The 15,781-nt window shown below is 43.1% G+C and overlaps 2 protein-coding genes across 4 annotated transcripts; both read left to right on the forward strand.

The window, feature by feature from the left end:
• The first annotated feature begins 436 nt into the window (after positions 1-436).
• LOC124666206 lies at positions 437-8,302 on the forward strand. Of its 3 annotated transcripts, XM_047203555.1 has the most exons (13): positions 437-718; positions 956-1,103; positions 1,190-1,341; positions 1,448-1,630; positions 3,676-3,751; positions 3,909-3,986; positions 4,540-4,625; positions 5,319-5,392; positions 6,204-6,249; positions 6,448-6,557; positions 6,838-7,012; positions 7,498-7,593; positions 7,900-8,014. In XM_047203555.1, exons 1-12 carry the CDS (start codon positions 437-439, stop codon positions 7,555-7,557), a joined length of 1,470 nt encoding a protein of 489 aa, XP_047059511.1. In that variant the 3' UTR covers positions 7,558-7,593; positions 7,900-8,014. The 3 variants fall into 3 exon arrangements, with proteins under 3 accessions (XP_047059511.1, XP_047059509.1, XP_047059510.1); XM_047203553.1 differs by lacking the exon at positions 7,498-7,593 and having other exon boundaries at positions 7,900-8,302; XM_047203554.1 differs by lacking the exon at positions 7,900-8,014 and having other exon boundaries at positions 7,498-7,882.
• Positions 8,303-8,573: 271 nt separating this feature from the next.
• Positions 8,574-9,940, forward strand: LOC124664295 (glycosyltransferase BC10-like). The gene is made up of 2 exons (XM_047201846.1): positions 8,574-8,903; positions 9,067-9,940. Exons 1-2 carry the CDS (start codon positions 8,574-8,576, stop codon positions 9,895-9,897), a joined length of 1,161 nt encoding a protein of 386 aa, XP_047057802.1. The 3' UTR covers positions 9,898-9,940.
• The last annotated feature ends 5,841 nt before the right edge of the window (positions 9,941-15,781 follow it).

Below are 15,781 nucleotides of genomic sequence, written 5' to 3' on the forward strand. Positions count from 1 at the left end.
GCTCTGTCGTTGCATGAGAATCAAGTCCAATAACATCTATCACACGATCTCCTCTTTTTCTACATACATTTACCTTAAAAATTAAAGAGAAAAATAAATAATAAGTTGCATCTTTCCAATGCAAAATTATTTAAGTGACGGGACGGAGGCATTCAATCTTTTTTTTTTACGGGTAGAGGCATGCAAAAATTGAAGGTGTGAATTTCATGAGTACTCGAATTGCAGTGATCGGATTGCGAGCAGTAGGTTGATTATTACTCCCAGCCGCGGAAGTAGATCACCAACCCACAGATGTCATCACGCCCAGATTTGAATTCTGCAAGAAAAGTAAAACCTGACGGAGGAAACCAAGCTTCTCTCTCAGAATTCGCTAATCCCAGTTCAGAGCGGCCGCGACCACCCCTCCGGCCCTCCCCCACTCCACCACCGCCTCGAGATGGGCACCCCCTCGTACCGGCTCGCGGCGGCGGTCAGGGCCCCCTCCACGGGCGAGTTCCTCGTCGTCCGGCAGCTGCCCCCGCCGTCCCCGCCATCCACCGCGCCAGGGGAGGAGGAGTACCGGCGGTACGTCGACAGCGACCTCTACGACCTCCCGTCCGCACCCCTGCGGCGCCTAGCGGCGGCTGAGGAGCCGGCCCAGTCGGGCGTGACCGTCGGCGGCGCGGAGGATGGCCGCCTCGACCTCTCGCGCTTTGACATCCCCGCCGCTCTCGACCAGGTGATCCGTTGTTAATACACTGAATTCGGTCGGTCTGCTGCTTGTTGTTCAGTGTGAAGCGCTACTTACTTAGCAAATGCCCTCAAATAGATCTCGAAGTAGCTCGCAAAATCCAGTGATATTTTTGGGGAAAGCTACGGGTTACAAGTGACAACTGAGAACCGTGGCTGACCTGTCTTAGAACCATAGTTTGACGGTAGCTAACGGCAACTGATCCGAGACACGGCTTTTCACCAGATTCTGAACCAATTGGGCTTGACGAGTGCAATGTGCGGGGAGTGGCGGCTCCTGAAGTACGCTGAGGAACCGGAATTCGGCCCGGACGCAGGTGTCAACACGGTGCTCATCGCTGGGTCTCTGGAGTCGAAACCGGAGGTGTTGCAAGGTCTGGTTGCTTAGTTTCTTACTACTACTAATGTTTGTGTCTAGGAGTTTGCTTAACCACTCTAAGTTGACTTTTTTGCATTGTAGATTCCTGTAAGTGGATGTCCAAAGAGGGAGCCTGGGAACTGCTGTCTGGAGTGAAGCCCGGCGGTACTCGAATCGGGCCGTATGTGTACATTGGGTTCCCAAAGTCAGAGCTGTCCTCAAATTGCATCGCTGCCTCTGCATTGGCTTCCCAGGTCTGTATAAGTGCGATGTTTGCCTGGATCCAGTTTCAGTTTCTAAGTCAACCTGTCATACCGGTTTGTCTATTTTTTTCCCTGAAATGCAATGTTTGATTGATAGGAATACCCTCCTGGATTGACGCTTGTACCGATGAAGAGTAGGACCTTGTCGCCTTTCCGTACGACTAATCTCGTGGTAGTACAAGCAAACGGTGGTGCATGTGGATCGAAGCGTTCTGATTTTTTTGCTTGTGGTGATGCTCTACTGATAGATCCTGGATGTTGCTCTCAGGTTCATACAGAGGTAAGAGCAATACCTAAGATTATATTCTTGTAACTCCACATACAGTGACACAGCGTGTATTTCTTATTTCACTATCTTTTAAATGCGGCTTCGTCCTTGGACTTGTTTTTCAAGTATACTAATGTACTGTTGTAGATTTCAGAGAAGTGCAACTGTGCGACTGCCTTCTCTCTTATCTTGTTCATCTGCTGCGGTTCCTGATGGGACCTGCTGTACTGAGATCATCCTTTGCATGCACCTTATTTCTAGGACTTAAAATCACCCTCGTTCTATTAGTCAGAAATAACTGGTTCCTGAATGTTTTTTTATTAGAGTAGAATCTGCAAGGACTACCAAATAATGACACAAGGGCCAAAAGCATTACAAGACTTCATGCAAAAACTTTACCTTTGAAAGTTGGGGCTATATATATAGTGCAAAAGCACAATCTGTTGCACAGCCTCACAACTTTTGGTTTGTGAAAGAATCAGCTTGGAGTTTTCTGAAGAAGACCAGATATGATTTATGGTGGTTGTATCTCCCTTCAGAACATTAACGTTAAACTCAAAGTATGTTAAAAGGCTAGTATAAGTTTGCCATGAATAGTATGAGTAAGAACTTTCTCGTTGTCACTCCCAGGGTGGACAAATTTGAATTTAAGTAGAAGAACTTCAGCAGTGTATAAGATCTTGAGAGGATTCTTATGGACGGGTAGGGCGGATGCCAACGGTGGGCACTGCCACGTCAACTGGGCGCGGGTGTGCAGGCCGCTGCGGCTGGGGGGCTTGGGAATCCCAGACCTCGAGCGCACTACCATCAGCCTCAGGGTGAGATGGATCTGGCAGATGCGCACTGATCCCTGCGACCCTGGCGCGGGCTGGACATGCACTTCTCGAAGACGGAGCTGGATGTCTTCGCGGCCTCCACCTACATGGTGGTCGGCGACGGGGAATCCGCCCTCTTCTGGGAAGACATGGCTGGACGGCAGGTCCATCAAGGAGATGGCGCCGGAAGTGTACGCCTTAGTACCGAGGCGTCGGCGGAAGGCTCGCACGGTCCGAGAGGCGTTGGTTGCACGCTCCTGGATCCCCAACATAGTTGGTGCACCTAGCGCCCTGGCGCTGTGGCAGTACGCACAGCTTTGGGGTAGGCTCAGGGACACCCAGCTATCGGCGGGCCTGGACAGGCTGGTTTGGCGTTGGACGACGGATGACCAGTACTTGCCAGCTCCTGCTATGACACCCTCTTCCAGGGCAGTCATCTCAGGCTCCTGGAAGCTTAACTGGAAATCCTGGGCGCCGCCTAGGGTGAAGTTCTTTATATGGCTGGCTTGCCTCGACAGATGCTGGACAGGGGAAAGACTGGCACGCCGCGGCCTCCCGCACGCGCCTAGATGCCCGCTGTGTGACCAATCTGTCGAGACGATGAGCCATCTGCTCACAGGATGCTCGATCCACCTCAGGCCCTCCCACGGTTGAGGGTGACTTCGCGGAGTGGTGGTCGCAGGCGGTGCGGACCGCCCCTCGCCAGCTGCGCAAGGGCACTTCGTCGGTTATCATGCTTACGGCATGGTGGATCTGGAAGCATCGGAACGCGGTGGTCTTTGACAACGTGCGACCTTCGGTGACATCCTTGTTCAACGACTTAGCGGCCGAGGCGCGGCAATGGGCGGACGCGGGAGCCCGGGGTGTGCGCCAGCTACTCTCCTAGATTAGTTTTTTCCTTTTCCTTGGGTCGAGTTGTACGGCGTGTTGTGTCCATGCTCGGACTTGTACATAAACTTTTCTTTATCTATCAATGCATCGAAACGCAAGGCTTTTGCGTTTTCGCGAAAAAAAAAACTTCAGAAGTGTGGCTACCATTTTTTTTCTTGCTGATTTGATAAAAATATTTTGCATTGCACATCAAATTGTGCTTTTATAATAGTCTTTGCTTAATCTTTTTAGATGATGTTGTTTGCACAGCTATAGGCGTAGTGGCCTACAGCAGTAATTATTTATGTTAATTTCTACTACCAAAGTCTATCCATTCTATTTGAACAAATGACCTCATCCTGTCATGTTCAGCTTGCAGATCTTGTCAATTCCCTTCCAAAGAAGTTAGTGGTGCTTGTTACACACCATCATAACGATCATATCGATGGTATGGTTACAAATGTTTTCTGTGGCACTTCTTAGTTATTAGCTTATTATATTGAAAATTAAGACCCTATCTCAGAAAAACCATACATGTAAAGAGCCTGGAAACATGTACTACCATGCTAATAAATTAATTGGCTGCGTTCTGTTGAATAATGCAGGTCTTTCGGTTGTTCAGAGATGCAATCCTGATGCTGTTCTTTTGACACACCAAAACACTATGAAGCGAATAGGGAAAGGTAACTACCTAGATCCTTTCGACTAAAATTTTGAAAGTTATCATCCACTTAGCCAAAGTGTATCCATCTTCTCTTTGGAATATCAAAATTAGTCAGGAAATATGGTGCTTGAATAGTTCAACTGGTATTATTCTTAGACCTTGGTTTGATCATATGAAACATATTTAAGAGGCTCCTTCTACAGTCCATATATCTGTAATTTAGATGCATATCCTTGAAATATAATGGTGCAAGCAGACTATTCACTAGACGATGGATAGTCTTTATAGTAATTTCCACTCTGTCCTGGTACATTTGGCATTGTTAAGGTGCTGTCTTGTTGGATCATCATTCATTGTTGAATGTCAAACAAGTTTTTTTTGTTCTGATTTGCTTCTGAATGATGGTAGTAAATAAAAGTTCAGTTATATCATTAAGTGCAAGTAGACAATTCACTACATTCAACTACTATGTACCATGCGTGTCTGTGATCTGGCTCATATATCATCCTCATTAAATTATTTATATTGGCCACACACACTTATATTTCATCTGCAACGTGCATGGTGTATAGGGAATTGGTCAAGTGGCTATACTGCAGTGACTGGAGGTGAAAACATATGTATAGGTGACCAAGAACTACAAGTTGTTTTTGCTCCTGTAAGACAGTGTTTTATCTAGAGAATTATTCTCCCGTTTCAACACATGCTAATGTTTTTTAGTTTTTACCTTACATGATATTTCATTGATTTGTCCAATCATACAAACTATTTTTTATGTACGAGGTTGTATAAAGGCTAATAGAACAACAATACAACATTACCCTAGACAAAAGGTTTAGTAGCACCTGACACCGTTTTTTTCCCAACATTTGTTGGTGTTGGTGCCATGACGTTTGGCACATAACTAGAGTTACAAGGTACAAGAATATCAGGACAATAATTTTAGAATGTAGCCTTCCTTACGTTGTTCAGAGACAATAATTTTAGAATGATGCATCACCTTGAAATTACTCTCCAGGAAATAAATTGATCAACATCTTCTTATGAAGAAGTCTTTATTAAATTTACTATGGGAAGTCATAATAACAGAAGCATATGGTTGGTCTTTTTAGAGTTTGGAGTTCATCCATTTTCTGACTTATCTAAATCACATAGTCTGCTATTTATGTGAAATCTACACCATCTGTTCTATACTGAACTTTAAACTTTTAGCGTGTAATTATGTCTGAATCTTGCTCGTATGGGATTCTATTGTCCACAAAAACTACTGCATCTGTGAATCAATTTTTTTAGTTAGAGCAAAACATATGGTGGATTAATTGATTGAAACTTCTCAATGTTTTAATCATAGGGTCATACAGATGGTCATATGGGTGTTCTCCATGTCAATACTAATGCACTAATTGTTGGAGATCATTGTGTAGGGTAAGCATCATTCTTGAACATATTATCGGCAGAGCTTGCAGATACTCTATGATTTTCCTGGACCAGTATATGGTTTACCTTTACCTGCAATTACTGAATGGAAGTGCCACATCTCACATCTGAATGTTTAACCTGCTAACAAAATCAAGTATATTTGGCAAACAGACAAGTACACACAAACTGAACAACAAACTTTTCAGGAGTAGGCCTCGCTCGGTTTCCGAACTTGGCCTAAATCACTAAAACGGGTGGCAAGAATAGTTAATGCTTTTTATTCTTGGTTGTGGTAGAAGTGGAACAAAGACTAGGTCCTCAAAGAGTGACAACCCATTGTTATAAATGGTTGGCACTACTCAAATAAGTCGTCCAAAATGGCAATCTCTGAATCGTGTGCAAATCCGTCTCTGTTATTTTTCCAATTTATTTGCCAAGAATTTAGAAACTGTCGGTAGGCTATGACTACACAGGCTTGTCTCTAAGGCAGATATTAGAGACTCATAATAGTTTTTATTTTTTTACTAAAACATATACTACTCGCTCCGATCCATAATAAGTGTCGGGTTTTAGTTCAAATTAGCTCACATTTGGATTAAACCCGGACATACACACTATACGTGCAATGGAGCTAAATAAGCACTGAAAACATGGTTTTGAGTCGTGTATAGTCGCGAGTCGTTTTCCAAAATCACAGCGACTCGTGACTATACAGCGACTTATGGCGACTATACAACGACTTTGGTCGACTATACACTGAGTCGCAACTCAAAAACCATGCTGAAAAGTAAACATGCAATTTTTTTTACATTTGCAGGCATGGAAGTGCAACATTGGACAGTAGAGCTGGTGGCAACATGAAGGTAATTGTATATTTTGTCTTTTGATGGTCGTTGTTGTAATATATCACAAAAAATCTGTGCAAACTGTGGAATTTTTCACTCTGCTTCTTATCATCTTGTACTTTGTTTCTGTGCTTTATCTTTCCTGGTAGTCCTGCCTCTAGAACTGTGTTGTCTAAATCAAACTAGATTAACATAAGGTTGTTCTGAAATATGCAGGACTATTTCCAAACCACATACAAATTCTTGGATATGTCCCCACACGTGTTAGTTCCAATGCATGGAAGAGTCAACCTATGGCCTAAGCATATGCTTTGTGGATACCTCAGGTATGAAACCAACCACTAGTGCGAACTTTTTATACACTAAATTATATGGTTGGCCACGTTATACATTTGGATTTGTCTAATCAATTGAAATGCAGTCCTTTTCATTCTTCCGCTTTTCTTTTCGTTCTATAGTAAGTGGTTTATTGTCTTCATTTTGTTTCCACGATCACAGATGCCAACATACAACTATATATACATATATATATATATATATTTCATAGATGATTTGATTATCCATATACATTATTCTGATGAAATGTGTGTTTTACTGTTTATTAAGGAATCGAAGGGCTAGAGAAGCCTCTATGCTGCAATCCATAGAGAATGGGGCTCAAACTCTGTTTGACATAGTTTCAAGGACTTATTGTGATGTAGACAGGAAATTATGGATTCCTGCTTCCTTTAATGTCCGCCTTCATGTTGAACATTTGAACTCTCAACATAAACTTCCTAAGGTGAGTGAAATCGTACTCACCTTCTGCATGCTCCATTGTTAATCCAGAATAATAGGCCTGTAAGGCTTATCTGCTTTAAAAGAATACTCCTGGATGAGAGTTTTTTCCTCCTTAATGTCTTGAAAGTTCAAACAAGCACTATGGCATAATAAATTTCTGAACAATGATCTATTTGATCTTGTGAAAGTTTAATAAGCTATATTAGTGGAAGCCCCTAGAGGAAGTGCGATGGTATAAACATTTAGCAAAATGCAAATCGTGTATCTGAACGTTGTTGATCTAGAGCTCTGTGATTTGGACTGGGGAGCTAACTAGACATCTTGGACATAGGATAAATGATTTCTTATAACAATAGTTGAGAAGGAGAAAAGCCACAGAGTAATTTTCATAATAATATGTGAACATTTTGTCACATTTTCTCATTTGAAAGGCATGCTCTTGTTAGATGATGACTTAGTTTAATTTTCTTGGGGATCAACATGCAGGATTTCTCCTTAGAGAAGTTCAATGAAAGTTGCGGTGAATTTGTGTCTAGCCTGCTTTGACCGCGAGTGTGAGAAGAAGAAAATCAATGCTCCCGAGTTTGTATTCCAATCTAGACTGCTTTATTGAATTCTTTAACATATTTTGTAAGAAAATAAATATGGTGACAATGGAGGTTATGCTATAATTCAACAAACCAAGCCGTGTCAACCATTGAAAGTGTAACATACCGAAAAGCCCTGTTAGTTAATATATGCCGTACTGGGTAGATTTATGATGAATGCTAAAAACTGATGTATGGTCACATTTATATATGTGGCTTGTGTATTTGTACAAGGTAACACCACCTTGTTCTACTACTAATTCCAGCAACGGAAGATTAAAACATGATTCAATCTATGCAGTACTTCTCAATGGAGAAGTTTCAGTCGAGCTACGGAATACATTTCTTTTGCCGGTGGGCGGTGGCGTATGCGCTATCCAGGACCTCGCCAGCCATCCTTGCGGGGAGTGCCCTCGCCGGTGGTTTGGTGGTTGCTTATGCTCTCGGGAGGAACACCGGTAACCAGCCCCAGGATTCTGCAAGGCGGTAATCCCTGTCCCACACACGTATCTGTCCTCAATTCGTGTTGCTTGCTTACCGAGTCAAATTGTAAACTCCTATAATTATCCAAACTGCATTGGTGAACTTTACTCCATCTGTACACAAGAGAAGGTCATGTTCTACGTTGTGTTCTTTCTAAGTTATACTACTTTTGACCAAGATGCCACTTGCATATGGGTCGAATACAGAATCTTTTTCGTGAACCGACGCTACCATGCATTCTAAAACCTGTTCTGGCCTCGGTTTAGGTGCCACAAAAACTCTAGTATCATCGTTGTTAATTTCTTTAGTTCACATACACTAACTTTACGTAGAGGAAGCAATGCCACTTTTATTAATACACATACTAACTTTGGTAAGAGCACGCAATGTTAATATGCATATCACTTGTCTGCATACCTGTGGTAGAGCTGATCTTCCAAGTATAGACAACAGAATCATTTCTCCTCCCAAGCATATGTTATCGGCTCCAGTATGGCCAGCAACACAGCCAAGACCATGCAACTCCTTCATTTGGGGAGCATGCTCAATTTGTTTCCCGTGCTGCTCCTCATCTCCTTCGGCTTTGTACTAGGCAAGATTGGCAGCGCAACCTTCTCCCCAGAATCCTACCTCCCTAATTTCCGAGCACTGTCGCCAACCCCAGCATCGAAAAAAGCATGTGTCAAGCTGCCGACGTTTATGGAGTCCGGGCGCTTGACGGCGAGCAGTGGTGGTCCGATGCACAACATGACCGACGAGGAGCTCCTGTGGAGGGCGTCCATGGAGCCTAGGCGGTCCACCCAGGTGTCGACCGTGCCCAAGGTCACATTCCTGCTTTATTCTTTGGAGTTATTTATTTATGAAACGTTCTGTACTCGGTGTATGTTGTGTGCATTCCAGTTACGCAGAGTGTGAGAACTCTTTTTGTTTTTGTTGGTTTGATGCGAGTTTTTTGAGTTAATAAAAACTTACTTTATCAAAAAAGGTCGCCTTCCTCTTCCTGGTGCAAGGGGCCCTGCCATTGTGGCCGTTGTGGGAGATATTCTTCAACGGACAGGATAAAGAGCTGTATTCCATCTACGTGCACGCAAGTCCCGGCTACACCGACTTGGCCCCTAAGGAGTCCGTCTTCTACGGCCGCCTGATACCAAGCCAGGGCACGAAATGGGGCGACATGAACCTGGTGGACGCGGAGCGGCGGCTCCTGGCGACGGCGCTGTTGGACCTTGGGAACGCGCGGTTCGCGCTCTTCTCGGAGTCGTGCATCCCGCTCCTGGGCTTCCCAGCCGTATACGCCCACCTCACTGGCGGCTCCAACACCAATGTTAGCTTCGTCGACAGCTACCCCATCAAAGAGCGACATGACCCCTTCTTCGCCGACCGCAACATCAGCCTCGCGCAGTGGCGCAAGGGGTCCCAGTGGTTCGAGATGGACCGGACCACCGCTGTCGAGGTCGTCGCCGAGGAACGGTGGTACGCCGTGTTCCGGGGAGACCACGGCATGCTGAACATGGAGGAGCACTACTTGCCGACGCTGGTGACCCTGCTGCGCTGGGGCGCGCGGTGCAAGAACCGGACGCTCACGTACGTGGACTGGAGCACCCGGCGTGAGCACCCCAGAAGCTTCCCAGAGAAGGACATCACGGCTGAGCTGCTCGAGGGGATGAGACAAGGGGATGGCAAGTGCGGGTACAAGTACCATGGCGACGATGACGGTGCCAGCGAGGTGGAGTTCTGCCACCTGTTCGCGCGTAAGTTCTCAAAGGACGCCCTGACAAAGCTGATCCAGCTCGCGCCTGAGCTTTGGCTGGTCTGATCCAGATGCATATAGTACTCGCGCGTCCCTCCTGTTAGGCACATAAAAGGTATGATTTGGGCCTGACCACGTCGATTGATCTATACGATCTTTCTAAGGGGATAAGGGCATAAGGGTGTCCAAGCTGATGGCAATGCTCAATAGAAGCATTTTACCATATAACAAACTTCAATTATTTGAAAGAAAATGTACCGGCCAAAGTGCACATGACATGACAATCCCTAAACTATTGCTTGCTACTTGCCATTTCCCATCATCCCCTTGATCGACTTTGGTACAAAAGCAAAGATCCAATGATAGCTAGTCTTTTCCTCCTTAAAGCTAGTATGGGCTAACCGAGTATCGAACTCAATCATTAGCTTGAGAGCTAAAAAATATTGTTGATGCTCCTTCTATCACACAAAATGTGAGATAAAGAGAAACAGTACCTACATTAATATTATGATGCCCATTTAGCTATTTAACACTGGAATGCACTCCATTTAATAAACAAAATAAAAACATTATTTGCATATTATATGAAAGAACTGCCATGCTATATATGGGTGAAAAAATACAAAGGTTAATTAGCTGATGCATTAATAATGTACAGTTACAATTGCAAGAACAAATAATAATTTCTCAAAAATAAAAGGCAATCACTCTTTATTATGGTGGATATACACCAATTTTTTATACATATGAACGATGCCATGCAAATTTGTGGATACTTATTTCTTGTCCTGTCAGTGTCTTCTAACAGATACCAAACATCTCCTGATACTCCTGCCCACATAAAAAAAGTTAAGCACACATGCTCATTAGTAAAACTCCAAGCAAGCAAAAGAAATTGCTAGCCAAGTTAGCGTTGATTTACCGAAGAATTAAGATCCAAATTTCCCTTTGCTCTCAAGAACAGCAAATGGTAGTAAAATGAGCTTTGGCAAAGGATTTCAATAAAAATAATTTGGTTTTCAGTTTCAGCAATATTATATCATGAACATAAGGTGCAAACTTTTATGAATAGCATACAACCAAGCATAATATCATACATGAGAGTATGAGACAACAAAGTGCATCATATTATACCAAGGGAGCTGTAGTGGACATAAAGGCACATGTGTTACAACCAAAAAGATAATATGAAGACCATAACTATTTTATACAACCAGAAATAGTATATTTTTATTTGTACAAACGTGAAGTTTTTAATTTGCTCCTGTTTTGTAGTCCTTGTCTCAGACTTCGGTAAATTCCCAAGCTCCAGTATTTGAATGCAAAAGTAAACAGAGAGATCATTTCTGAGCAGAACACTCAATAGCTCTCAGAAAGATAATATTAGCAGCCAAGAGACTGCCTACCTTGGTCATTTGAGTATCTCCATCTTTCGCACAAATCCAAGAAGTAAATCATTATTCTCAAGCTAGATTTTTTAAAGGCGTTTGATAGAGTGAAATACTATACAATTATCCAGATGATGGAATATATACGATTTGGGGAGAAATTTATAGTTTGGGTTAACAATATTCTCTACAATGCATCTAGTGCTATCCTATTAAACAATGTTAAAGGAAAAAAAGATTATTTGTTAGAGAGGGGGGGCCCTTGTCTCCTCTCTTATATGTGTCTTGTATATCATTGCTGGTGAGATCTTGCATGCAATATGTGATTTATGTTGCATGGCAGGAAGGGTGATACCTTCATTGCTACTTTGGGCTTGACTATCCTATAATCGATGCTGATGCTACCTTGATTGTTATGTGAGCCAATTCTGTCCAACTCCACATATTGGAAGTTATACTAAAACAGTTCTCCCAATCAACTGGATTAAATCATCTATTGTTCCAATTAACATCAACTCAGAAAGATGTGACGAATTTGCTGATTTATTTGGCGGCAAGAAAGAATGCCTTCCCTTCACCTACTTGGGCCTTCCTATGGGTACCACTAATTCTAGAATGGGGCATCTTATAAGTATAATGGAAAGAATTAACATGAGACTCTCTAGTGTCTACTCTTTCTTATGATGGAAGGCTAGTATTTTTGTTAGCTATGATCGCTTCCATCCCTAACTTTGTTTCGTTCCCCTGCAATTATCTTTGGGTTTCCTAGATCATGTGAAGGTTCCGCCAGAGGATTTCTATGGCAGGAAAGTACATTGATAAAAAAAAGGAAAATGTTTGGTCAAATGGAAAAAGTGTGTCCCCCCAAAAACAACTGGTGGTCTTGGTGTGAAAGATTCGATGAAGCAAATTTCTGCTATTGTTATGAAAAATCTATACTTCATGAACAAAAAGGATACCCCATGGTTCCAACTTATTTGGCATGCTCACTACAACAATTATAAGCTTCCTTATGCCACACAACCATGTGGATCATTTTGATTGTATGGACATGTGGGATATCTTCATGGATATTACCAATATTAATTTGGCTCTAGAAATATTATGAGACTTTGGAAGGATAAGTGGACATATCCACTTCTAAAAGGAAAATACACGTAACTATTATTCTTTTCTCTATCCCAAAGATGCCAGTTTAAGAAAATTCCTGGATATGCATGCTACAAACATTTGTGAGCATTTCATCTGCTTCTCTACATATGTGACAAACTCGTGGATAAGAGCATCTCCAACAGAGGCTCTAAAATTTGGTGTTGTAAAAGTCGTTTGCAGCGCGCTCGATCCGGATACAGCGCGCGGCGCCGCGCTAGCTTCACCGGGTGCTGTAAACCGTCGCGCCAAAATGCAGCGCTGAATTCATCCTTTTGCAAATGCGCTAAAATGCCACGCCAAAAACAACATTTTCGCAGAATTGCATATGTAAATAGATCAAACACAATGTAAAAATAAACTGGAAATAGATATATTGCAAAATTCAACCCACATTTGCTACAACGAAATTTATTTAAAAACTAAACTACACTACTCAGAATCCCAATCGAAGTCGGAGGAGTTCCGTGCTGTCGACGACACTGGAGTCAACGTCCACTCGAAGGAGGAGGAGGAAGAGTCGACGGTGATCGTCGACGGGCCGGCGCCATTCTTCTTCTCCTCCTTCTTCCTCGCGGCCTTCTCCTCCTTCTCCTTCTTCGCCTCCTTCGCCCTCCTCGCCTCCCGGTCGCGCTTCTTCGCTGCATTCGCCGCCGCCTTTGCCTCTTCCTTGTCAGCGTAGAAGGCGACCTCCGCGGCCACGTCCTCCGGGAAGGGCCGCGCCCACTCGAGGCGCATGCGCTCGTCCCGCTCGACGACAACAAGGCGCTGCTCGAGCTCGCGCTAGCTGCCTCGCCTCGCGCATGACGGCCGGTGGCGGCGGAGCGAGGGCTTCCGCCTGCTGCCGCGTCCAGACTTCGTGGAAGTTCATTGAGCGGCGGGAGCGGCCGAGGCACCAGGCGACCGCGTCATACGCGCGCGCCGCCTCGTGCGCCATCTCGAATGTCCCGAGCCCGATGCGGTTGTCGCCGCTCCGGATCTCGGCATAGAACGTCCCCTTCGGACGCGCGCGAAAGTCGCGGTAGCCGGAGCTCGAGCGGCGGCGGGGAGGCATCACGGCGGAGCAGAGGCGGAGCGGCGCACGAGCGAGGTGGAGTGCAGCGGGAGCGATGTGCGGAGCGAGGTGGAGAGCGAAGCGACGCACGGCTGAATGTTCTTGGCGGTTGGTCGCGTGTGCGACGCGTTTTGTAGCGCGCTGGAAGCAGCGTGGAAACTTTGGCGCGTAGGATAGCGCGGGGAAAAAGATCCTTTTCCCGCTCCGGTTTGGCGCCTTCGCTGAAGAAGCGTGGGAGCGTCCGCGCGCGCTAAATTTTAGTTAAGACGCGACAGCGCGCCTTTCGCACCGAGAGATGCCCTAAGCTTGGTAAGCAATCATTCACTGATCAGCTGGACAGTTGGTGTTTCCTATGGAGGAATGGATCTCGTGAAGGAAAGTATATGAATATTTATGCCCTTCAGAGCCTACACTAGAGCCATTTATTGGATTAGGAAATCACGTGTTCTCCCTAAACATACATTTATCTGTTGGCTTCTCATCCAAAACAGGTTAAACACAAGAGATCTCCTAATTAGAAAGACTTTATATGTTGAATCCACCTCTTGTGTGCTTTGTCAAGATAATACCGTAGATACTAATTTGCTTCACCTATTCTTCACTTGTGATTTTAGTTAGTCATTTTGGTGAAAATTAAACAGGGATTGGAACCCTGTTCTTTCACTGGTTGAAATGCTCATTGATGGCAAACAAAGAGGGAATTCTCACTACTCCAAACAAGCAATTTTATATACTTGATGGAGTCTATGGAACCACGAAAACATGATCATTTTTGTTTGACAGGGCCTTGACGTTAGGGAATGTTTTAGGTGCATGAAAAAAACTTTTTCCCTTGTGATGCACAGATAAAAGCCTGACGGAAGGCATGCAACAATGGCTAGATACTCTATCATTATTTTCTTTTGATACTCTCTTTTTGTACATGTTTCAATTTTATAAAAAAAACATATTAGGGCTTTTCCTACTGCTTTTGTGTTAAAAAATCGACATTGATGAATCTTGGAGATCTTATTTTTATGCATAAGTAGTGGTCAGTGGAGATATAGTCGAATATGAGTGCAATGACATTGTCTTTGTGCCACATACATTTTTCATTAGTATGTCTATTGGTAAACTTAACCCTCTATATGGATAGGTGTGAATAAGATGGAGGGTGTACAAGAGACCATAGACACATAAATAAACATGAGAAACACATAACATTGGGTTTCATTTGGATTTCAAATATCACAATGACCAGGTCCCCCATAGAAGAACATAGCACCTTCGATATTAGTGACACGATAACAATTAGGAGAAGGCTGGTAAATTGGTATATTTTCGTCGATAAGATGGGGATAGCCTTCTGCATTAATATACATTAAATCCTTGAAGGAGGCGGCATTTCTCCCGGGAAAGAACCCACTTCCCATTACAGGACTTGCTTGTGTAGTTGTGTGACTTGCAAAGCCCCCAAGTGAAATTATCAACTGTTTCTTTTCCATGTCTCCAAACAAGGATTTTGGAAAGTAACCAATTAATTGTATTCGATGATTAAATCCATAGTAGATGTGCCAATCACCAGATCTCTTATCCTACAGTAGCAGTAATGAATGAGTTAATTCACAATAGTTTTTTCTATGATTTTGTGTGCTAATTTAATAGCATGAAAATTTGTTTAAGTCTAATGATTAAGTAACATAGACTCAAACTATTTTGTCAAACCTATTACTCCCTACGATCCGTAGTAAGCATCAAATATTTTGTACTTATCTAGTAAAAAAATTGTAAGTCACCGAAAATTACTTTTAATCGAAGGCAGTAGTTTTTATCTTGTAGTCAGTATGGGGATGGTACATGTTACATTCGAGAAGGTAATTTTCCACACGTATCTATTAAAAACTAATTATTGCATCGTGTATTGAAATATTTGGCATATTACTATCTAGTCACCTCCTAATTATTTTAAATATACTAGTAAATTACCATATATACCCACCAAAGTACTAAATTTATCAACTATTTTTTACCTCATGGATGATATTCTGTAGTTTCTTGTATTGCTCAAGAGTCATACAACCCTTTTGAGTTTCCTTGTTTTAAAATCATTTTCAAATTTAAAGTAGCTAAAGTTGGGCTTAGGTAGATTGTTTTAATCATTAATCTGCAAATGTTATGTTAGTATCATGCTATGGGATACCAATACTAGATAATTCCGTATTACTTTTTTCAGATAATTCCCTACATGTCACTTAGAACACCATTCCATATATACCAAGCTTAAATACTTTTTATTTGTATGAAATGGATAAGTTCTTGTAGTTTTCTTCATTTATTTCGTTACACTCGTTAACATAAGGTCAATCTTGTGTTTTATCTA

This window comes from Lolium rigidum, chromosome 6 (assembly GCF_022539505.1).
Source record: "Lolium rigidum isolate FL_2022 chromosome 6, APGP_CSIRO_Lrig_0.1, whole genome shotgun sequence".
Classification (NCBI taxonomy): Eukaryota; Viridiplantae; Streptophyta; class Magnoliopsida; order Poales; family Poaceae; genus Lolium; species Lolium rigidum.

Bases quoted from the DNA above. Each gene is read 5' to 3' on its own strand.
- LOC124666206 (XM_047203553.1), top strand. From the start codon at position 437: ATGGGCACCCCCTCGTACCGGCTCGCGGCGGCGGTCAGGGCCCCCTCC. The intron at 1,342-1,447 runs GTCTGTATAAGT...TTTGATTGATAG, and splicing joins CCTCTGCATTGGCTTCCCAG to GAATACCCTCCTGGATTGAC. The intron at 1,631-3,675 runs GTAAGAGCAATA...TGTCATGTTCAG, and splicing joins GCTCTCAGGTTCATACAGAG to CTTGCAGATCTTGTCAATTC.
- LOC124664295 (XM_047201846.1), top strand. From the start codon at position 8,574: ATGGCCAGCAACACAGCCAAGACCATGCAACTCCTTCATTTGGGGAGC. The intron at 8,904-9,066 runs GTCACATTCCTG...TTATCAAAAAAG, and splicing joins AGGTGTCGACCGTGCCCAAG to GTCGCCTTCCTCTTCCTGGT.